We start from the raw sequence: 25,208 nt of genomic DNA on the forward strand, positions 1-25,208 counted from the left end.
TTCCGACAATGCAGTAATAACCAACAAGTAATCTAACTAACAATTCCAAAACTACTGTCTTATAGACACAAGTGTAAGGTGATAAAGAATATGTACATAAAGATATATGGATGAGTGATGGTACAGAGCAGCATAGGCAAGATACAGTAGATGGTATCGAGTACAGCATTCACACATGAGATGAGCATGTAAACAAAGTGGCACAGTTAAAGTGGCCAGTGATACATGTATTACACAAGGATGCAGTAGATTATATAGAGTACAGTACATACGTATACATATGAGATGAATAATGTAGGGTATGTAAACATTATATTAGGTAGCATTGTTTAAAGTGGCTAGTGATATATTTTACATCATTTCCCATCAATTCCCATTATTAAAGACAACAGACATCACTTGAAAGAAGTAGCTCTCAAACAGAGGACTATGACTCACCCATTTATGTGATTAAGGCCCACATACAGTATGCACTGCCTTCAGAAAGTATTCGTACCCCTTGATCTATTCCACATTTAGTTGTGTTACAGCCTGAATTCAAAATGTATTAAATACATTTTTTCTCACCCATCTACACACAATACCCCATAATAACAAAGTAATAACAAACAAAATGTTTTTAGAAATGTTTGCAAATGTATTGAAAATTAAATACAGAAATATCTCATTCACATCAGTATTCAAACCCCTGAGTCAATACAATGTTAGAATCACCTTTGGCAGCAATTGCAGCTGTGAGTCTTTATGGGTTAGGCTTTAAGAGCTTTGCACACCTGGATTGTACAATATCTGCACATTTTTCTTTTAAAAATCTTCAAGTTCTGTCAAGCTCTGTCAAGTTGGTTTGTAGCAAGACATTTTCAAGTCTTGACAAAGATTTTCAAGCTGCTTTAAGTGTTTTTTTGGCCTTGTGTTTAAGGTTATTGTCATGCTGAAATGTGAATTTTTCTCCCAGTGTCTGTTGGAAAGCAGACTGAAACATGTTTTCCTGTAGAATTTTGCTTGTGCTTAGCGCTATTCCTTTTATTTTTATCAAAGTACTGTAGTACTCAGTGATGTGTTGTGTTCGATTTGCCCCAATCATTACGCTTTGTACTCAAGACACGTTAATTTCTTTGCTAAATGTCTAGCAGTTTTTCTTTAGTGCTAAATTGCGAACAGAATGTATGTTTTGAAATACTTTTATTCTCTACAAGTTAGTATTTTGGAGTAAATACAATGTTCTTGATCCCATCCTCAGTTTTCTCCTATAACAGCCATTAACCTTTCTGATCTCCCCATCCCGGATCCGGGTTCGTGAATACAGACTCAAGCTCATTACCATAACGCAACGTTAACTATTCATGAAAATCGCAAATGAAATGAAATAAATATGCTAGCTCTCAAGCTTAGCCTTTTGTTAACAACACTGTCATCTCAGATTTTCAAAATATGCTTCTCAACCATTGCAAAACAAGCATTTGTGTAACAGTATTGATGGCTAACGTAGCATTTAGCATTAGCATTCAGCTGGCAACATTTACACAAAAAAACAGAAAAGCATTCAAAAAAATAATTTACCTTTGAAGAACTTCAGATGTTTTCAATGAGGAGACTCTCAGATAGCAAATGTTCAGTTTTTCCTGAAAGATTATTTGTTTAGGACAAATCACTCAGTTTTCTGCGTCACGTTTAGCTATGAAAAAACCCCTGTATCCAGGATTGTGTAAATCTATCAGCAAGCTCATTAGCATAACACAACGTTAACTATTTATGAAAATCGCAAATGAAATGAAATAAATATGCCATCTCTCAAGCTTAGCCTTTTGTAAACAACACTGTCATCTCAGATTTTCAAAATATGCTTCTCAACCATAGGAAAACAATAATTTGTGTAAAAGTAGCTAGCTAGAGTTAGCATTTCGCGTTAGCATTTAGCGTTAGCATTAGCGTTAGCATCCAGCACGCAACATTAACAAAAACATAAAAGCCTTCAAATAAAATAATTTACCTTTGAAGAACTTCTGATGTTTTCAATGAGGATACTCTCAGTTAGATAGCAGATGCTCAGTTTTTCCAAAAAGATTCCTTGTGTATTAGAAATAGCTCCGTTTTATACATCACATTTGGCTACCAAAAAAAATCCATAGATTCAGTCCTCAAAACGCAAACTTTTTTCCAAATTAACTCCATAATATCGACTGAAAACATGGCAAACGTTGTTTAGAATCAATCATCAAGGTGTTTTTCACATATCTCTTCATTGATACATCGTTCTTGGACACATGCTTTCTCCCCTGAATCAAATGGTAAAGTAGAAGCAGCTGGCAATTGCGCACCGAATTCGACGCAGGACACCAGGCGGACACTTGGAAAATGTAGTCTCTTATGGTCAATCTTCCAATGATATGCCTACAAATACGTCACAATGCTGCTAAGACCTTGGGCGAACGACAGAAAGTGTAGGCTCATTCGTTGCGCAATCACAGCCATATAAGGAGAGAATGGAAAACAGAGCTTCAGAAATTCTGCTAATTCCTGGGTGATGCATCATCTTGGTTTCGCCTGTAGAATGAGTTCTGGGGCACTTACAGACAAAATCTTTGCAGATTCTGAAACTTCAGAGTGTTTTCTTTCCAAAACTGTCAAGAATATGCATAGTCGAGCATCTTTTCGTGACAAAATATTGCGCTTAAAACGGGAACGTTTTTTATCCAAAAATGAAATAGCGCCCCTAGAGCTCTAACAGGTTAAACTCAAACTGTTTTAAAGTCACCATTTGCATGGTGAAATCCCTGAGCGCATACCTCCCTGTCTGGCAACTGAGTTAGGAAGGACGCATGTATCTTTGTAGTGACTATGTATATGGATATACCATCCAAAGTGTAATTAATAACTTCACAATGCTCAAAGGAATATTCAAACCTGCTTTTTTTTACCCACCTACCAATAGGTGCCGTTCTTTGTAAGGCATTGGTAAACATCCCTGATCTTCGTGTTTGAAATTCACTGCTCAATTGAAGGACCTTATAGATAATTGTTTGTGTGGGATGCAAAGATCATGTAGTCGTTCAAAAATCATGTTAAACTCTATTATTGTTTACAGAGTAAGTCTATGTAACTTGTTAAACACACTTTTACACTTTTACACACTTTAACTAGGCAAGTCAGTTAAGAACAAATTCCTATTTACAATGACAGATTTCTACAGCTCAGGGACTTGATCTAGCAACCTTTTGGTTAGTGTCCCAACACTCTAACAACTAGGCTACCTGCCATCCCAACTTATTATTAAGGCTTGCCATAACAAAGGGGTTTATTATTTCTTGACTCAACACATTTCAGCTTTAAATGTTTTATTCATTTAAAAAAATGCATAAAAACATAATTCCACTTTGACATTAGGACAATCAGTGACAGAAAATCAAAATGTAATCTATTTTAAATTGAGGCTCTAACACAACAAAATGTGGAAAAAGGGAAGGTGGGTGAATACTTTCTGAAGGCACTTCATGGGGACAGCAGTTCATTTAAGAATATGCCAATTATACATAAACTTTTGTCTTAAGGAGTCCTCATACATAAGTTTGCTTTCGCTCCTAGTATAACTGCTAGCAGAAGCGACTGTCTGTTCTTGCATACTCCTGTTCTTGCATACTCCATACTCCAATATTACTGTGGTTTGTCCTTCTTGAGCCACCGTTGCAACAACATAGCCAGAAACACTTCCCCAAAGTTGTCAGAGTTAATCTAAGATAAATCAAGAAATCTGTTACAAATTTAGATTTTTTTGTGGAGGTCTTAGTCACGTAACTTTATATCTTGCTAAGATGTTTGGGGTAATATTTTGCAAGTTACAAAATGTGCATGAAAACTAGTTATCGCTTGTTCCCATTCCCACTCCTACTAGGAGTAGTACTGTTGACCAATCACTGATGAAGGGGTGTAGACGTAGGCTAATGAACTTCGACTTGCCTCAAGAAAAAATGTGTGTGCACTGTTGGGTTCTGAAAATATTAAACATACTTATTCAGGTCACTGAGGGAGAGAGGGTAATGTGTAACGTTTACATTATGTCAGGATATGTTGTTGTTAGCCATCAGCGATCGTATGGGAGGAGAAGAGACACAGTCTGGTACAAGTGAACATGACAGCCATGAGTTGGGGAGGAGTGAGCAATTGGGGGCCGAAGTCAGATCAAATGAAGTGTGGAAGAACAGATATCACTAAGGTTCTGTCTAGCAACAGAGATGCATTGGCTGTTCAAATGTGTAGGAGGAGATTCAGTATAGGAGAAAGGGTTAAATATCAGTGCTTGTGTGAATATGTATTTTGTCTGATTCAGCTGTATAACCCAGTGGGTGAATAAGCTTAATTTAAGCTTAATTTAACTAATTGTCTGTGAAAATGTATAAGGTTGATTTAGAATCTAACAGTTGGCGCTGCGAGCAGGGTTCACCACGATTTAAAGTGAAACCAGAGAGTCCAGATCAGTAGAGCAGGAGCTGGAAACAGACAAGGTAGGCACAGTTCCTATACCTATTTCCACTCATTTTGACATCTTGGGGAGATGAAAATCGTAGGCTGAAGAATTATAGGATACGGACCTAGAAAGTTTATTCAATAGGCCCATTGTGTAACGACCGGTCGTATAAATATGGTGTAGGGTAGGTTCCATTAACTTCTTGGTGGCAGGGGGCAGTATTTTCACGTCCGGATGAAATGCATGCCCAAATTCAACTGCCTGCTACTCATCCCCAGAAGATAAGATATGCATTATTAGTAGATTTGGATAGAAAACACTCCGAAGTTTCTAAAACTGTTTGAATCATGTCTGTGAGTATAACATAACTTATTTAGCAGGCAAAACCCTGAGGACAAACCATTCTGATTTTTTGTTTTAGGTCACTCTCTTTTCAATGGGGTTTCATTGGGAATCGAGATATTTAAGGGACCTTCTTGCAGTTCCTATCACTTCCACTTCAACAGTCTTTAGAAATTGGTTGAGGTTTTTCCTTTGTGTAATGAAGAAGTACGGCCATCTTGAACGAGGGTCACTTGAAGTGTACTGTTAGATAGAGGTGCGTGACCAGAAACCATGCTTCAGTTTGTTTTCTTCTTGTATTGAACACAGATCATCCCGTCTTCAATTTTATCGCTAATTTATGTTAAAACCTCTTCAGTCTACCACCTACTTTTTCGAACATTCTGTTAAAAATCGCGCAACATTTCAGCGTCCTGCTACTCATGCCAGGAATATAGTATATGCATATGATTAGTATGTGTGGATAGAAAACACTCTGAAGTTTCTAAAACTGGTTAAATCACGGCTGTGACTATAACAGAGCGTGTGTTTCATCGAAAAGCGCAAGAAAAACTGGTCACTGAAAACTGAAAAAAATATCCATGCGCCACTTGCATGTATTGTTTAAGGGACACCAAATTAAATGGGGCCCAGATTGCAATTCCTACAGCTTCCACACGATGTCGCCAGTCAATTTCCTGGGAGTTATTTCTTGGTCAAACAAAGGAGAGAGATTCCATTCCATCCGGTCTCCGACAGGACGTCTTGGAAGAGAGATTTCCCGAACATGATTTGAAGACGTGGAGCTATTGAATACACATCGCCCCGTGTTCAATTTGATAGATTATTAACGTTTACTAATACCTAAAGTTGGATTACAAAAGTATTTCGAAGTGTTTTGTGAAAGTTTATCGTCAACTTTTTTCATTTTAAAATATGACGCTGCGTTTTGAAACAGTGTTTTTTCTGAATCACACAGTTTCCATAGATGGATATTTTGGGTATATATTTACCGATTTAATCGAAAAAAATACCCAATAGTGATGTTTATGGGGCATATAGGAGTGCCAACAAAGAAGCTCGTCAAAGGTAATGAATGTTTTATATTTTATTTCTGCTATTTGTGTAGCGCCGGCTACGCTAATTATTTTGTTTACGTCGCCTTCAGGTATTTCGGGGTGTTGCATGCTATCAGATAATAGCTTCTCATGCTTTCGCCGAAAAGCATTTTAAAAATCTGACTTGTTGGCTAGATTCACAACGAGTGTAGCTTTAATTCAATACCCTGCATGTGTGTTTTAATTAACGTTTGAGTTTTAACGAGTACATTTAGCATTTAGCGTAGCACATTTGCATTTCCAGGTGTCTAGATGGGACGTCTGCGTGTCGGGTGGGAGTAAGAAGTTAAAAAAATGCCTAAAGTTGTATTACAAAAGTAGTTTGAAATGTTTTGGCAAAGTTTACAGGTAACTTTTTAGATATTTTGTTGTCACGTTGAGCAAGTTGGAACCAGTGTTTTTCTGGATCAAATGTGCCAAATAAATTGACATTTTGGATATATATCAACTAATTAATCGAACAAAAGGACCATTTGTGATGTTTATGGGACATATTGGAGTGCCAACAAAAGAAGCTTGTCAAAGGTAAGGCATGGATTATATTTTTATTTCTGCGTTTTGTGTCGCGCCTGCAGAGTTGAAATATGCTTTCTCTCTTTGTTTACTAGGGTGCTATCCTCAGATAATAGCATCGTTTGCTTTGGCCGAAAAGCCTTTTTGAAATCTGACATGTTGGCTGGATTCACAACAAGTGTAGCTTTAATTTGTTATCTTGCATGTGTGATTTAATGAGAGTTAGATATTTATAGTAATTTAAATGAATTTGAATTTGGCGCTCTGCATTTTCCCTGGCTTTTGACCAGAGAGGTTAACTTCTTTTGGATCAGTGGGACCATGGTGTCCCACCTCGACAGCATCCGGTGAAATTGCAGGGTGCCATATTCAAATTAAATTACTATAAATATTTCACTTTCATAAAATCACAAGTTGTAAATCCAGTCGCCGTGTCAGATTTCAAAAATGATTTACGGCAAAAGCAAACCATGCGATTATCTGAGGACATCGCCCCGCATACCAACACATGAAAAACATATTTCAACCAGGCAGGTGTGACACAAAAGTCAGAAATAACGATATAATTCATGCCTTACCTCTGAAGATCTTCTTCTGTTGGCACTCCAAAATGTCACAGAAACATCACAAATGGTCCTTTTGTATGATAAATTCTTTCTTAATATCCCCAAAATGTCAATTTATTTTACGCGTTTCATTCAGAAATACACCGGTTCCAACTCGCCCAACATGACCACAAAGTTGTCACGCCCTGACCACAGAGAACCATTGTTTCTCTATGGTGTAGTAGGTCAGGGTGTGAATAGAGGGTGATCTAGTATGTCTATGTCTATGTTGTGTTCTAGTTTCCTTTTCTATGTTGGTGTTTTGTATGATTCCCAATTAGAGGCAGCTGGTAATCGTTGTCTCTAATTGGGGATCATATTTAAGTAGTTATTTTTCCCACCTGTGTTTGTGGGATATTATTTTGTGTTTGTGCATGTGCACCACGTAGTCACGTTTCGTTGTTACTTTATTGTTTATTGTTTGGTTTTGCTAAGTTTCACTTTATAAATAAATATGTGGAACTCATTCTCCGCTGTGCCTTGGTCCGTCTCTCCACAAGAACCTGACAAAAGTATCTAATAAGTTACCTGTAAACTTGGTCCAAACATTTCAAACAACTTTCCTAATCCAACCTTAGATATCCTAAAATGTAAATAATCGATCAAATTTAAGACGGAATATACTGTGTTCAATAGCGGATAAAAACAACGTGGAGCGAGCTCCAGTCCACGTGCGCCACACAGAAGAGTCCACTTAGCTTGACACTCACAAAGAGTGAGACTGTTGACATCTAGTGAAAGCCTTAGGAACTGCAACCAGGTTCCTCATAAATATAGTTTCCCATAGAAAAACAATTGAACAGTGACCTCAAATAATGTTTTCCCTGGATGGTTTGTCCTCTGGGTTTTGCACGCCAAATAAGTTCTGTTATACTCACAGATATAATTTTAACAGTTTTAGAAACTTTAGAGAGTTGTCTATTATATGCATATCCTAGCTTCTGGGCCTGAGAAACAGACAGTTTACTTTGGTCACACTTTTCATCCGGACGTGAAAATACTGCCCCCTATCCCAATGAAGTTAAGGACAGGTCCCGAGTAGGGGTGATCCTCTATGAGATCCATGTGAGTCATTTAATTTTTTTAAATATATTTCACCATTATTTAACCAGGTAGACTAGTCGAGAACAAGTTCTCATTCACAACTGCGACCTGGCCAAGATAAAGCATAGCAGTGTGAACAGATAACAACACAGAGATACACATGGAGTAAGCATTAAACAAGTCAATAACACAGTAGAAAAAAAGAAAGAGTCTATATACATTGTGTGCAAAAGGCATGAGGAGGTAGGCGAATAATTACAATTTAGCAGCAGAGAACTGGAAGGAAAGGCGGTGAGGTGTTGGCTTTAAGGATGATCAGTGAGATACACCTGCTGGTGCGGGTGCTACGGGTGGATGTTGCCATCGTGACCAGTGAACTGAGATAAGGCGGAGCTTTACCTAGCATGGACTTGTAGATGACCTGGAGCCAGTGGGTCTGGTGACGAATATGTAGCTAGGGCCAGCCGACGTAAGCAGACAGGTCGCAGTGGTGGGTGGTATAAGGTGTTTTAGTAACTAAACAGATGGCACTGTGATAAACTGCATCCAGTTTGCTGAGTAGAGTATTGGAAGCTATTTTGTAGATGACATCGCCGAAGTCGAGGATCAGTAGGATAGTCAGTTTTACTAGGGTAAGTTTGGCGGCGTGAGTGGAGGCTTTGTTTGCGAAATAGAAAGCTGACTCTAGATTTGATTTTAGATTGGAGATGTTTGATATGAGTCTGGAAGGAGAGTTTACAGTCTAGCCAGACACCTAGGTACATGCATTTTGGTTTTACTAGCATTTAAGAGCAGTTGGAGGCCACGAAAGGAGTGTTGTATGGCATTGAAGCTCGTTTGGAGCTTAGATAGCACAGTGTCCAAGGAAGGGCCAGAAGTATACAGAATGGTGTCGTCTGCGTAGAGGTGGATCAGTGAATCGCCCGCAGCAAGAGCAACATCATTGATATATACAGAGAAAAGAGTCGGCCCGAGAATTTAACCCTGTGGCACCCCCATAGAGACTGTCAGAGGACCGGACAACATGCCCCCCGATTTGACACACTGAATTCTGTCTGCAAAGTAGTTGGTGAACCAGGCAAGGCAGTCATTAGAAAAATCGAGGCTACTGACTTTGCCGATAAGAATATGATGATTGACAGAGTCGAAAGCTTTGGCCAGGTCGATGAAGACGGCTGCACAGTACTGTCTTTTATCGATGGCGGTTATGATATCGTTTAGAACCTTGAACGTGGCTGAGGTTCACCCGTGACCGGCTAGAAAACCAGATTGCTCAGCGGAGAAGGTACGGTGGGATTCGAGATGGTCAGTGATCTGTTTGTTGACTTGGCTTTCGAAGACCTTAGATAGGCAGGGCAGGATGGATATAGGTCTGTAACTGTTTGGGTCCAGGGTGTCTCCCCCTTTAAAGAGTGGGATGACCGCGGCAGCTTTCCAATCCTTAGGGATCTCAGACGATACGAAATAGAGGTTGAACAGGCTGGTAATAGGGGTTGCGACAATGGCGGCGGATAGTTTCAGAAATAGAGGGTCCAGATTGTCAAGCCCAGCTGATTTGTATGGGTCCAGGTTTTGCAGCTCTTTCAGAACATCTGCTATCTGGATTTGGGTAAAGGAGAAGCTGGGGAGAATGGGGCGGAGCTGTTGGACGAGGTTGGAGTAGTCAGAAGGAAGGCATGGCCAGCCGTTGAGAAATGCTTGTTGAAGTTTTCGATTATCGTGGCTTTATCGGTGGTGACCGTGTTACCTAGCCTCTGTGCAGTGGGCAGCTGGGAGGAGGTGCTCTTGTTCTCCATGGACTTTACAGTGTCCCAGAAAGTTTTGGAGTTAGAGCTACAGGATGCAAATTTGGCCTTTGCTCGCCTTTGGCCAAACTGGCCTTTGCTTTCCTGACTGACTGTGTGTATTGGTTCCTGACTTCCCTGAACAGTTGCATATCGCGGGGACTATTCGATGCTATTGCAGTCCACCACAGGATGTTTTTGTGCTGGTCGAGGGCAGTCAGGTCTGGAGTCAACCAAGGGCTATATCTGTTCTTAGTTCTGCATTTTTTAACAGAGTATGCTTATCTAAGATGGTGAGGAAGTTACTTTTAAAGAATCACCAGGCATCCTCAACTGACGGGATGAGGTCAATATCCTTCCAGGATACCCGGGCCAAGTCGATGACAGTATAGGGTAGGTTCCGTGAAGGATAGGTCTCTAGTGGGGCAATTCTCCACCGAGATCTGTAAGGGACGAAATTCCCAGCCATAGTGGCCGTGAAGCCGGAGGTGTGTGTGTTTGTATGAATGTTTGAACAAGAATTGTCTGTAGTAACAGTAGCAATGAGAGACAGGTTAGTCCAAAATTTTCCATAGGAAAAAGTATTTTGTGTTGAAGAATCTATGCGAAATGCAGGGGAATGGATTCTATCTGGCCAAACATTCCTGGCAAACTCAGAAAACCTTGGGGTGTTAAATCTCATGAGACATTTTATGTGGTCTTATTATGAAATAGACTGACGTTTTATGTCATCTTATTCTGAAATAGATTTTTAGAATGAACAAAAGGGAGGAGGAGTCACGAGGAATTAAAGTTAGATTAGAGTTAAAGTGTGAGTAATTTTTAGTAGAGTTTAAAGAAGCAATTCTGTCAAGCGACAGAATTGGAGTTACCAGACCTAAAATTATCTTTTAAGATGTTTAGTTCATGAACATGAAGGGCATTGTGGTGCGGTGGTTATGGAATGCTCACGAAATGTACAATTTCTTTTCCAGGAGAGGAGTAGGTTTCATTATCTCTCTTTGGGAATGTTTCCTGAGGCATGGTCTTGGGAGAGCAGTTAGTGAAATTCAGCAGTTTTATAAGTATAAAAGTATCCAAAGGGGCTCCCAGATAAGTAAGGCCTGTTCATGACCTACGGTTTACCACACCAACACCAGCATGCATACACAACTCACCAGTTATGAATATTTGTTATTTGGGTTAATATGGTGTTTGATTTATTGTGTGGGGTCTTTTCAATTTGGTTTTAAATTGGATATGCAGAATGATGGAAATGTTTGACGTTTTTTTATGGTTTCTAAAGGATAGGGAAAGAAAATGGAAAGGAAAAAGCTAATGGTGTTGAATGACCTATGTCCTGAATTTCTGGTGAGGCCTGATCAACCTCACTAGGTGGGATTTAATTATAATATGAATGAGAGACACTAGTCTAGTATATTTACCATTACCTTATGAGATACCATTATTTCCTTATGGAGTTATCAAGAGTTGCAATTCTTAATTGATTGTTTGTTCAAGTATGTTTATTTATTATTTAACATGCAGTGTTGTTTGTTTTTGAATCACGATGTGAAACGTTTTCAAAGGGGAAATTACCAAAATTTGTGTTCAAAGGGGAAGTTCCTGGTGCCCTGTCTCTTTGGTAAATATGCACATTTATTTTGTTCAGTCTGCAAATACAGTTGAAGTTGTAATTTTACATACACATTAGCCAACTACATTTAACTAGTTGGTTATAGGGGGCGCTCTTTTAATTTTTGGATGAAAAACGTTCCCGTTTTAAACAAGATATTTTGTCACGAAAAGATGCTCGACTATGCATATAATTGACACCTTTGGAAAGAAAACACTCTGACGTTTCCAAAAATGCAAAGATATTGTCTGTGAGTGCCACAGAACTGATGTTACAGGCGAAACCCAGAATAAAATCCAATCAGGAAGTGCCGCATTTTTTGAAACAGCCTCATACCAATGACTCCTTATATGGCTGTGAAGGACCTAGGAGTCAGCTTACGTTTTCCACGTTTTCCCCAAGGTGTCTACAGCATTGTGAGGTATTTGTAGGCATATCATTGGAAGATTGACCATAAGAGACTACATCTACCAGATGCGCCGACAGAGATGGCCGCCTCGCTTCGCGTTCCTAGGAAACTATGCAGTTTTTTGTTTTTTTACGTGTTATTTCTTACATTAGTACCCCAGGTCATCTTAGGTTTCATTACATACAGTCGAGAAGAACTACTGAATATAAGATCAGCGTCAACTCACCATCAGTACGACCAAGAATATGTTTTTCGCGACGCGGATCCTGTGTTCTGCCTTACAAACAGGACAACGGAGTGGATTCCATGCAGCGACCCAAAAAAACAACTCCGAAAAAGAGGGAAACGAGGCGGTCTTCTGGTCAGTCTCCGGAGACGGACACACCGTGCACCACTCCCTAGCATTCTTCTTGCCAATGTCCAGTCTCTTGACAACAAGGTTGATGAAATCCGAGCAAGGGTAGCATTCCAGAGGGACATCAGAGACTGTAACGTTCTTTGCTTCACGGATACGTGGCTCACTGGAGAGACGCTATCCGAGGCGGTGTAGCCAACGGGTTTCTCCACGCATCGCGCAGACAGAAACAAACATCTTTCTGTTAAGAAGAGGGGCGGAGGCGTATGCCTTATGACTAACGTGACATGGTGTGATGAAAGAAACATACAGGAACTCAAATCCTTCTGTTCACCTGATTTAGAATTCCTCACAATCAAATGTAGACCGCATTATCTACCAAGAGAATTCTCTTCGATTATAATCACAGCCGTATATATCCCACCCCCAAGCAGACACATCGATGGCTCTGAATGAACTTTATTTGACTCTTTGCAAACTGGAAACCATTTATCCGGAGGCTGCATTCATTGTAGCTGGGGATTTTAACAAGGCTAATCTGAAAACAAGACTCCCTAAATTTTATCAGCATATCGATTGCGCAACCAGGGGTGGAAAGACCTTGGATCTTTGTTACTCTAACTTCCGCGACGCATATAAGAACCTGCCCTGCCCCCCTTTCGGAAAAGCTGACCACGACTCCATTTTGTTGATCCCTGCCTACAGACAGAAACTAAAACAAGAGGCTCCCACGCTGAGGTCTGTCCAACGCTGGTCCGACCAAGCTGACTCCACACTCCAAGACTGCTTCCACCACGTGGACTGGGACATGTTTCGTATTGCGTCAGACAACAACATTGACGAATACGCTGATTCGGTGTGCGAGTTCATTAGAACGTGCGTTGAAGATGTCGTTCCCATAGCAACGATTAAAACATTCCCTAACCAGAAACCATGGATTGATGGCAGCATTCGCATGAAACTGAAAGCCCGAACCACTGCTTTTAATCAGGGCAAGGTGTCTGGTAACATGACCGAATGCAAACAGTGCAGCTATTCCCTCCGCAAGGCTATCAAACAAGCTAAGCGTCAGTACAGAGACAAAGTAGAATCTCAATTCAACGGCTCAGACACAAGAGGCATGTGGCAGGGTCTACAGTCAATCACGGACTACAGGAAGAAATCAAGCCCAGTCACGGACCAGGATGTCCTGCTCCCAGGCAGACTAAATTTGACCCACTTTGAGGACAATACAGTGCCACTGACACGGCCTGCAATGAAAACATGCGGTCTCTCCTTCACTGCAGCCGAGGTGAGTAAGACATTTAAACGTGTTAACCCTCGCAAGGCTGCAGGCCCAGACGGCATCCCCAGCCGCGCCCTCAGAGCATGCGCAGACCAGCTGGCTGGTGTGTTTACGGACATATTCAATCAATCCCTATACCAGTCTGCTGTTCCCACATGCTTCAAGAGGGCCACCATTGTTCCTGTTCCCAAGAAAGCTAAGGTAACTGAGCTAAACGACTACCGCCCCGTAGCACTCACTTCCGTCATCATGAAGTGCTTTGAGAGACTAGTCAAGGACCATATCACCTCCACCCTACCTGACACCCTAGACCCACTCCAATTTGCTTACCGCCCCAATAGGTCCACAGACGATGCAATCTCAACCACACTGCACACCGCCCTAACCCATCTGGACAAGAGGAATACCTATGTGAGAATGCTGTTCATTGACTGCAGCTCGGCATTCAACACCATAGTACCCTCCAAGCTCGTCATCAAGCTCGAGACCCTGGGTCTCGACCCCGCCCTGTGCAACTGGGTACTGGACTTCCTGACGGGCCGCCCCCAGGTGGTGAGGGTAGGCAACAACATCTCCTCCCCGCTGATCCTCAACACTGGGGCCCCACAAGGGTGCGTTCTGAGCCCTCTCCTGTACTCCCTGTTCACCCACGACTGCGTGGCCACGCACGCCTCCAACTCAATCATCAAGTTTGCGGACGACACAACAATGGTAGGCTTGATTACCAACAACGACGAGACGGCCTAGAGGGAGGAGGTGAGGGCCCTCGGAGTGTGGTGTCAGGAAAATAACCTCACACTCAACGTCAACAAAACTAAGGAGATGATTGTGGACTTGAGGAAACAGCAGAGGGAACACCCCCCTATCCACATCGATGGAACAGTAGTGGAGAGGGTAGCAAGTTTTAAGTTCCTCGGCATACACATCACAGACAAACTGAATTGGTCCACTCACACAGACAGCATTGTGAGGAAGGCGCAGCAGCGACCTCAGGAGGCTGAAGAAATTCGGCTTGTCACCAAAAGCACTCACAAACTTCTACAGATGCACAATCGAGAGCATCCTGTCGGGCTGTATCACCGCCTGGTACGGCAACTGCTCCGCCCTCAACCGTAAGGCTCTCCAGAGGGTAGTGAGGTATGCACAACGCATCACCGGGGGCAAACTACCTGCCCTCCAGGACACCTACACCACCCGATGTCACAGGAAGGCCATAAAGATCATCAAGGACATCAACCACCCGAGCCACTGCCTGTTCACCCCGCTATCATCCAGAAGGCGAGGTCAGTACAGGTGCATCAAAGCTGGGACCGAGAGACTGAAAAACAGCTTCTATCTCAAGGCCATCAGACTGTTAAACAGCCACCACTAACATTGAGTGGCTGCTGCCAACACACTGACACTGACTCAACTCCAGCCACTTTAATAATGGGAATTGATGGGAAATGATGTAAATATATCACTAGCCACTTTAAACAATGCTACCTTATATAATGTTACTTACCCTACATTATATCTCATATGCATACGTATATATTGTACTCTATATCATCGACTGTATCCTTATGTAATACATGTATCACTAGCCACTTTAACTATGCCACTTTGTTTACATACTCATCTCATATGTATATACTGTACTCGATACCATCTACTGTATCTTGCCTATGCTGCTCTGTACCTTCACTCATTCATATATCCTTATGTACATATTCTTTATCCCCTTACACTGTGTACAAGACAGTAGTTTTGGAATTGTTAGTTAGATTACTTGTTGGTTATTACTGCATTGTCGGAACTAGAAGCACAAGCATTTCGCTACACTCGCATTAACATCTGCTAACCATGTGTATGTGACAAATATAATTTGATTTGATTTGATTTTGTCCTCCGTTGCAATTATTGCGTAATATCCAGCTGCAGTATTTTTCCGTTTGCTTCTGATGAGAAGCCAACTGCCACCACTGATAGATTATCGAATAGATATGTGAAAAACACCTTGAGGATTGATTCTAAACAACGTTTGCCATGTTTCTATCGATATTATGGAGCTAATTTGGAAAAAAGTTTGGCGTTGTAAGTGACTGCATTTTCTGTTCTTTTTCTTAGCCAAACGTGATGAACAAAACGGAGCAATTTCGTCTACACAAATAATATTTTTGGAAAAAATGAACATTTGCTATCTAACTAAGAGTCTCGTCATTGAAAACCTCCGAAGTTCTTCAAAAGTAAATTATTTTATTTGAATGCTTTTCTTGTTTTTGTGAAAATGTTGCCTGCTGAATGCTAGGCTTAATGCTATGCTAGGCTATCAATACTCTTACACAAATGCTTGTGTAGCTTTGGTTGAAAAGCATATTTTGAACATCTGAGATGACAGTGTTGTTAACAAAAGGCTAAGCTTGTGTTTGAATATATTTATTTAATTTCATTTGCGATTTTCATGAATAGGAAACGTTGCGTTATGGTAATGAGCTTGAGGCTATGATTACGCTCCCGGATACGGGATTGCTCTACGCTAGAGGTTAACCTCTTGGTGTTAGGGGGCAGTATTTTCATTTTTGGAAAAAAAACATTCCCGTTTTAAACGGGATATTTTGTCAGGAAAAGATAATAGAATATGCATATACAGCAAGACAGCTTTCGATAGAAAACACTCTAACGTTTCCAAAACTGTAAAGATATTGTCTGTGAGTATAACATAACTGATGTTGCAGGCGAAAGCCTGAGAAAAATCCAATCCGGAAGTGCCCCAGGTTTTGAAAGCGCTGCGTTCCAATGACTCCCTATTCAGCTGTGAATGTACCATCAATGAGCTTACGCTTTCTACGTATTCCCCGAGGTGTCTACAGCATTGTGACGTAGTTTTACAAATTTCTGTTGAAGAATAGCCATAGGCGGCCACATTGCGTAAGTGGTCACATGGTGGCTCCGAGAGAGATTCTCGTGTAAAATACAGAGGTAGCCTTTTTCTTAGCCAAACGTGATGAACAAAACAGAGTTTTTTCATCTACACAAATAATATTTTGGGAAAAAATGTACTTTGGCTGTCTACCTGGGAGTCTCGTGAGTGAAAACATCCGAAGTTCATCAAAGGTAAACGATTTAATTTGATTGCTTTTCTGATTTCCGTGACAAGGTTGCCTGCTGCTAGCAAGGCATAATGCTAGGCTATGATAAACTTACACAAATGCATGTTTAGCGTTGGCGGCTGTAAAGCATATTTTGAAAGTCTGAGATGACAGGGTGATTAACAAAAGGCTAAGCTGTGTTCCAATATATTTCACTTGTGATTTTCATGAATAGGAATATTTTCTAGGAAGATTTATGTCCGTTGCGTTATGCTAATTAGTGTCAGATGATGACAACGGTCCCGTTCACGGGATGGGGTGTCACTACAGGTTAAACATAGTTTTTCACAATTTTTGACATTTAATCCTAGCAAAAATTCCGTGTCTTAGGTCAGTTAGGATCACCACCTTATTTAAGAATGTGAAAAGTAAGAATAATAGTAGAGAGAATTATTTCTTTCAGCTTTTATTTCTTTCATCACATTCCCAGTGAGTCAGAAGTTTACATACACTAAATTAGTATTTGGTAGCAATGCCTTTAAATTGTTTAACTTGGGTCAAATGTTTTAGGTAGCCTTCCACAAGCTTCCCACAGTAAGACGTGAATTTTGGCCTATTCCTCCTGACAGAGCTGGTGTAACTGAGTCAGGTTTGTAGGCCTCCTTGCTCGCACATGCTTTTTCAGTTCTGCTCAAAAATTGTCTATAGGATTGAGGTCAGAGCTTTGTGATGGCCACTCCAAGCTTTAACTTCCTGACTGATGTCTTGAGATGTTGCTTGAATATATCCTCATAATTTTCCTACCTCCTGATGCCATCTATTTTGTGAAGTGCACCAGTCCATCCTGCAGCAAAGCACCCCACAACATGATGCTGACACCTCCCTGCTTCATGGTCGGGATGGTGTTCTTCGGCTTGCAAGCCTCCACCTTTTTCCTCCAAACTAATTATGGCCAAACATATTCTATTTTTGTTTCATCAGACCAGAGGACATTTCTCCAAAAAGTATGATCTTTGTCACCATGTGCAGTTGTAAACCGTAGTCTGGCATTTTTATGTTTTGGATCAGTGGCTTCTTCCTTGCTGAGTGGCCTTTCAGGTTATGTCGATATAGGACTCGTTATACTGTGAATATAGATACAATTGTACCTGTTTCCTCCAGCATCTTCGCAAGGTCCTTTGCTGTTGTTCTCACCAAAGTACGTTCATCTCTAGGAGACAGAGAGCGTCTCCTTCCTGAGCGGTATGACGACTGCATGTTCCTATTGTGTTAATACTATTGCGTACTATTGTTTGTACAGATGAACATGGTACCTTCAGGCATTTGGAAATTGCTCCCAAGGATGAGCCAGACTTGTGGAGGTCTACATGTTTTTTCTGAGGTCTTTGCTGATTTCTTTTGATTTTCCCATGATGTCAAGCAAAGAGGCATTGAGTTTGAAGGTAGGCCTTGAAATACATCCACAGGTACACCTCCAATTGACTGAAACTATGTCAATTAGCCTATCAGAAGCTTCTAAAGCCATAACATTGTTTTCTGGAATTTTCCAAGCTGTTTAAAGGCACAGTCAACTTAGTGTATGTAAACTTCTGACCCACTGGAATTGTGATACAGTGAATAATCTGCTAAATAAATTAAATAGATCAATTAAATAATCTGTCTGTAAATAATTGTTGGCAAAATGACTTGTGTCATGCATAACGTAGATGTCCTAACCAACTTGACAAAACTATAGTTAGTTAACAAGACATTTGTGGAGTGGTTGAAAAACGAGTTTTAATGACACCAACCTAAGTTCCGACTTCCACTGTATCTAGTTTTAAAGCACTTGTTGTGCAAACTATTATTTAACCCTGTAAAGACGTTTGTTTATTTTAAAAAGCTAAAATGTTGATACAAAAACCTGTTCTTTAAATGACAAAGTCATTTGTGGACAATTAGGTTTCTATATTGTGTAAAAGCACTACTTAAAAAATTGTATTACATACATTCTACACTGTCTGAGAGTGAAATTTGTGAGTGAGGACATGCAAGAGTTCAGTCATTCATTTATTTCTATGATTATTGATCTTCAATATAAGCTATTGCTTTTCTTTTCTTCCTCTGCCCCCAAATGTTTAGATATACTGGTAAAGTAACCAGCTTGTTAGCTAGCTGGCTAATGAGGTAACATTACTGAACAAGGTGTAAATACATTTTTGCAAGTGGTTTTGGAACGAGCCGCGACCTGATTTATGAACAGGGCATAACATTTAACATTTTGGTTTACTAGCCACTGTGGCAGATAGCTGAGAATTTCTAGCAGCCACACATTTATTAGCCATAATAACACCAAAACTCACAATAAAACAACGTTTTCTCAGTTTTGTTTTTTCAGGTTTCGTATTTCCCAATTTTTTTCCAGGGTTTCACTCTCAAAATCATGTTCTAAGTCCACAACATGCTTAATCCACAACAGGAGACCACTTTTCAGGTTATGATGTGTTCATACTGTTTATGCATCACATTAGGTTTGATGAGTACTCTCTCATCTGTGTCTGCAACACTAAATTGGGCCTCTTGGGATTGGTGATAGAACCTACAGCATGCTTTCCATTGAATGACTAGTAGCTGTATGTTAAGGGCGGCGAAACTGAGAAGATAACGGAACCCTGGCGCAATGTAAATCTTGCTGTCTGTTGCTTGATATCACAATGTACCTTTGTATAATTCTACACATCTTTTGTTTGTCATGAACATTCAGGAGGATGTACTGTGCTATAAAGAGCTGTAACCTGAATCTGCTCATTGAGCTCTCGGCATCACACTTCAGAGTGTGGGGTTGACCAGCTTCATTATTGCAATAATCGATATTAAAGATTGTTTGAAGAAATAAAAAAAGTATTTCTCTTTTGAATCAGACACATTCCACAACAAGGTCTGGGGAAGAAAATAAAATATTTTAGGGTATCGTTGTACTTTCATTTCAAATTTGCACCTCAAGAGACTGGCTGGTGGTATTTCTATACTGCATGCGCAATAGCAAGGTCGGGACCCCGGTAATTTATTTCATTATTATCCATTTTTGGGGGGGGTCTCAAATTACTGATGAGCATTTTCAATAACAGCCTATAGTGTGTTAACTGCCTTGTTCAGGGGCAGAATAACAGCTTTGCACCTTGTCAGCTCGGGGATTTGAACTTGCAACCATTCGGGTACAAGTCCAACACTCTAACCACTAGGCTACCTGCAACCCCAATAGTAAAATAGTAGAATACAAGGTGCAATTTCGGAACTTAGTTGTGCATTAATTCCATCACTATCAGGAAACACAACAACAAAGGATGTCCAACCAATACACAGACTCCCAATGGTTGTGTCCCAAACTAGTCATGCATATGGAATGTGTTACATATGTGTTAGAAAGCAGATATCATCATGCCCGTGTATACACACGTAAAACAAGCTGGGGTCTATCCCCCCTTGAGGTACTTGAAAGAGCAGCCAAGGTAGTGAGAGAAGGGAAGAAGTCCTTTCGAGCGCCAGCAAGGGATGGAAAAAATAGACCAAATTACACTGGAGGTACTGTACCATTAACAAAAAGAAAACAAATGTACGTGTTCAAAAACCGAGGCTATGATAATGTAGCAGAGACACACAAAGTCTTGTCTGGTGACATGGATTCTGCGCTTGCTAAACATATCAAGAATCTTACGGGCCAGTTTCATGGGTTTAAAATGCAGAGAACTTGACTACGAATTGCCACATCGAACCTTGCTCAACTTACCCTGTCACAATGCTTAATTTACACTTTTGTTTGGACAAGCTAGGTTTTAAAAACGTAGGTTTACATGAATTCTGATTGTTTCCAGGGATACACAACATCCTGAAATATATGTAGATATCTTTGTTAGAAATAATACTATATTTCCCTTGACATAGGGATGCTGAATGTAAAAATGTCTCAACATAACCCACTCTCCCCTATGTGTGTATGTGTGATGTGTGTGTGTGTCTCATAGGTCTCTGCTAAGCTCACTGACAAAGACAGCCTTGGGACAAGATTGTGTGTAATTCTCTCATCCATCCATGGTGGTGATATGCACAATGGATAAACATATTGTATAATAAAATCATCTTTAAAAAAAAATTGACCAAAATCATCTGGAAATGACTGGTCTAACTGGTTAAATAAAGGTGAAATAAAATAAATTTAAAAAATAAAACCACTATTGTTGAAATCAAAACACCTACCAAACCATTTTCCTAGGGCAACCCAAAGATCATACAGATGAAATTCACTCTATATATACATATACCAAACATCTCACTCCAAATCAATGCATGTGCATGTTTCCTGATGTCATTCTGATATGAAGCCAATCCCCATCCTTATCCTACCTCCACCCTGATCCTACCCATCACCTGTCCCCATCTGCTCACCTTTTGTGAGTAAGCCTCATCCAAATGCATCATTACACCCGTAGCTGGCTCAGGTTGGGTTTGGGGTTTGTCACTGTGTGAGTGAGTGGGAGTCAGTATAGGCACACTAGCGATGCGGTATAGTGTGGAAGTGGCTGCTGGGAGGCAAACCTAATGCACTATGACAGAAATCAGAGCTGTCAGGACCACTGTGACCAAGAGGCATATACTGCATCTATCCAGCCAAACCCACAGAGAGGGATAGAAATAGGGATTGAGTGAGAGAAAGAGAGAGAGGGGGAGTCAACAAAGAGTGAGGAGGCAAGAGGGAGCGAAACCCTCTGAGAGAGGGAAGATAGAGTGGAGGGGATAACAGACTTCCACAGAGGATGGGAGAGATGAGGAGAGGGGAAAGAGGGGAGGTATAGATGAGGAAGAGACAGAAACCCACACAGTGCAGAGGAAAGGTGAGTGGACAGGGATAAACATTCCTGCCAAGTCCACACAGAGAGAAAGGGATGTGGAGAGAGGTAAGAATTCATTATTAAAACCCCACCGAGAAAGGGAGAGAGAAAGAGAAAGAGAGTGCTCCCAGCTAAACCTTCACATAGAAGGAGAGGAGGATAAATATCTTAGGGGAGTAGGGAGAATAGGAGAATAGGAGGAGAGAGTGAGAGAGAGAGAGAGGGAGAGAGAGAGAGAGCATGATCTCATGTCACCAATATAGAGCTTCTTTTTTGTACTTATTAATGCAAAATGCTTTTCAGATAACCACATTATTATTACTATTTGTATCTATTTATTTTAATTATATGTATTTTTTCAAAATCTCTTGTAATATACAATATATACAATGATCAAAAATATAAACGTAAAGTGTTGGTACCATGTTTCATGAGCTGAAATAAAAGATCCCAGAAATGTTCCATCTCTCAAATATTGTGCACAAATTTGTTACCATTCCTGTTTGTGAGCATTTCTCCTTTGCCAAGATAATCCATCAACCTGACAGGTGTCGCATATCAAGAAGCTGATTAAAAAGCATGATCATTACACTGGTGCACATGTGCTGGGGACAATAAAAAGCCACTGTAAAATGTGCAGTTTTGCCACAGATGTCTCAAGTTTTGAGGGACCGTGAAATTGGCATACTGACTACAGAGCTGTTGCCAGAGAATTTTATGTTAATTTCTCTACCATAAGCCGCCTCCAACCGGCCACACATCCGCAGACCACATGAATGGCGTCGTGTGGGCAAGTGGTTTGCTAATGACAACGTTGTGAACAGAGTGACCCATGGTGGCGGCAAGGTAATGGTATTGTCAGACAAAAGCTACGGACCACAAACACAATTGCATTTTATCAATGGCAATTTGAATGCACAGAGATACTGTGAAGAGATTTGTATTTTTTTTATTTTTTTATTTCACCTTTTTTTAACAATGTAGACCAGTTGAGAACAAGTTCTCATTTACAACTGCGACCTGGCCAAGATAAAGCAAAGCAGTGCGATGAAAACAACAACACAGAGTTACACAAACAAACGTACAGTCAATAACACAATAGAAAAATCTATTTACAGTGTGTGCAAATGTAGAAGAGTAGGGAGGTAAGGCAATAAATAGGCTATAGATGCAAAATAATTACAATTTAGCATTAACACTGGAGTGATGTATGGCCCCATGTATGGCCCCATGTGTACGGCCCCATGTGTCAAATATCTGTACACAATTCCTGGAAGCTAAAAATGTCCCAGTTCTTCCATGACCTACACACTCACCTGAGATGTCACCCATTGAGCATGTTTGGGCTGCTCTGGATTGAAGTTTACGACAATGTGTTCCAGGTCCAGCCAATGTTCACCAACTTCGCACAGCCATTGAAGAGGAGTGGGGCAACATTCCATAGGCCACAATGAACAGCCTGATAAACTCTATGCAAAGGAGATGTGTTGCACTGTATGAGGTAAATGATGGTCACACCAGATACTGACTGGTTTTCTGAAGGTCTCTGTGACCAACAGATGCATATCTGTATTACCAGTCATGTGAAGTCCATAATCACAATCATCCAAATGAAGGAGGTCTATAGTGTAATAATAATAATACACCCGTAGTGATTGATTGCACACACATTGAAACAAAAATATCACAAAGTTAATCTCATACAGATGTTACTTATTTCAGAGAATACAGTTCCTGGAAAAGAAACGGTCAAAATCACACAAAAAACGACAGGAAAATGCAAAGCAAGACTAAAAGCCATCAAAACCAAGTAAATTGTCATCCTATAGATTGGAATTACACATACTGTATATATAAATGTACTGTATAAACACACAGTGCCTATAGAAAGTATAAACCCCTTTCGATTTCTTCACATTTTGTGTTACAAAATGGGATCAAAATTGATTTGTATTTTTTTGTCAACAATCTACACAAAATACTCTGTCAAAGTGGGAAAACAAATTATATTGGGCCGGTTATACCTCGATACCCTCCGGATCAATACATTTTAGAAACATCTTTAGCAGCGATTACAGCTGTCTTCTTGGGTAAGTCTCATAAGAGCTTTGCACATCAGTATTGTGCAATATTTGCCCATTATTCTTTTCCAAATTCTCCAAGCTTTGTCAAGGTGTTGGGGATCATGGCTAGACAGCAATTTTCACATCTTGCCACATATCTTCAAGCAGATTTAAGTCAAACTTTAACTTTGCCACTCAGGAACATTCACTGTCTTCTTGGTAATCAACCTCTGGTGTAGATCTGGCTTTGTGTTGTAGGTTATTGTCTTGCTGAAAGGTGAATTCCTCTCTCAGTGCCTGGTGTGAAGCAGACTGAAGTAGGTTTTCCTATAAGATTTGGACTGTGAGCTATCTTGATTTTTTTCATCCTGTACCCCCCCCCAACCCCCCTCCCCGTCTATGTTAGTTTTTCTATGATTTTCTATTTCTGTGTTTGGCCTGATATGGTTCTCAATCAGAGGCAGCTGTCAATCGTTGTCCCTGATTGAGAACCATATTTAGGTAGCCTGTTTTCCTTTGTGTTTTGTGGGTGGTTATTTTCAGTCTTTGTGTGTCTGCATTGGATAGAACTGTTTCGGTTGTCACTTTGTTGTTTTGTATTTTTGAAGTGTTCAGTTGTTTATTAAAAAGATGAACACTAACCACGCTGCGCTTTGGTCCTCTCCTTCTTCCACCCAAGACAGCCGTTACACTGTCATTTAGGTCATTTTTGTGAAGTCACAACAATGTTGTTCATCCATCTTCAGTTTTCTCCCATCATACTCTGTAGCTATTTTAAAATCACCAATGACCTCATAGTGGTATCCCAAGCCGTTTCCTTCCTGTCCTACAGCTCTGTTCTGAAGGACGACTGCATCTTTGATGTGTCAGGGTGGTTTATTAACACGTCATCCTCAGCATAATTAACTTGGCCATGCTTAAAGATATATTCAATGTCTGATGTTTTATTATTACCCATCTACCAATCACTGTCCTTCTTTGTGAGGCTTTTCAAAAGCTCCCTGGTCTTTGCAGTTGAATCTGTACTTGAAGTACTTGACTGAGGGATGTTGTATGTCTAGGAGGACAGTGGAAGGGTCATGAAAAATGTCAATGTCTACTATTTCCACGTAACTTATGTTATTTGTTAAGCGAAATTAAACCAACAGCAACATGTAACAATTTCAACGAGTTACAGTTCATGTGAGGGAGATGTCCGAGAGATATTTACAGGGTTATCGAAACGTCACACCAGGGTAAGCCTTCATAAAATGGTGGAAAAACTATTGGAAACATTTCCCTATTTGACACCTAGGTTTATGGGTATTATGACCAGAGGTGCAACTTTGGTTTTAGAAGTGGAGGGAACATAACCTAGCAGGGATATGTGCTTAACTGTTCTTATGCTTTAAGTTCGCTGTTTGATTAAATAATGAAGACACATAAATGACTCAAGAGGGATCCAGAGATCAAGATAGCTTAACCAGGAGGAAAAAAACTGTTCCCAGTCCCCCTTCTCTCACTGCTGGCCTTAGCAGGTTCTGCCGTTATGCTCCTGAAGTTGCTGGTAATAGGCTACACCAGCGGTCGGCAACCTTTTCCATTTGGAGTGCCAATTAATCTTGCCATTTCAACCAATCTGCATGCCAGTTATGATTTTCATATGCACATTTTTGTGGAAAAAATGTATCTCAAAATCACTGTAGGTGGTTAATCTAC

At 40.4% G+C, this 25,208-nt stretch overlaps 1 protein-coding gene across 1 annotated transcript in view; it reads right to left on the bottom strand.

Annotated features, from left to right (window-relative positions):
* Positions 1-25,208, bottom strand: part of LOC110531945 (metabotropic glutamate receptor 7) — a 229,185-nt gene that overhangs the window by 198,843 nt on the left and 5,134 nt on the right. The window contains exon 2 of the mRNA XM_090184203.1: positions 22,764-22,906. Coding sequence (XP_090040329.1) covers positions 22,764-22,889 — 126 coding nt within the window. The 5' untranslated portion in view covers positions 22,890-22,906. The remainder of the gene's footprint in view (positions 1-22,763; positions 22,907-25,208) is intronic.

Source organism: Oncorhynchus mykiss, chromosome 9, assembly GCF_057628025.1.
Source record: "Oncorhynchus mykiss isolate SJ-2025 chromosome 9, ASM5762802v1, whole genome shotgun sequence".
Lineage (NCBI taxonomy): Eukaryota > Metazoa > Chordata > Actinopteri > Salmoniformes > Salmonidae > Oncorhynchus > Oncorhynchus mykiss.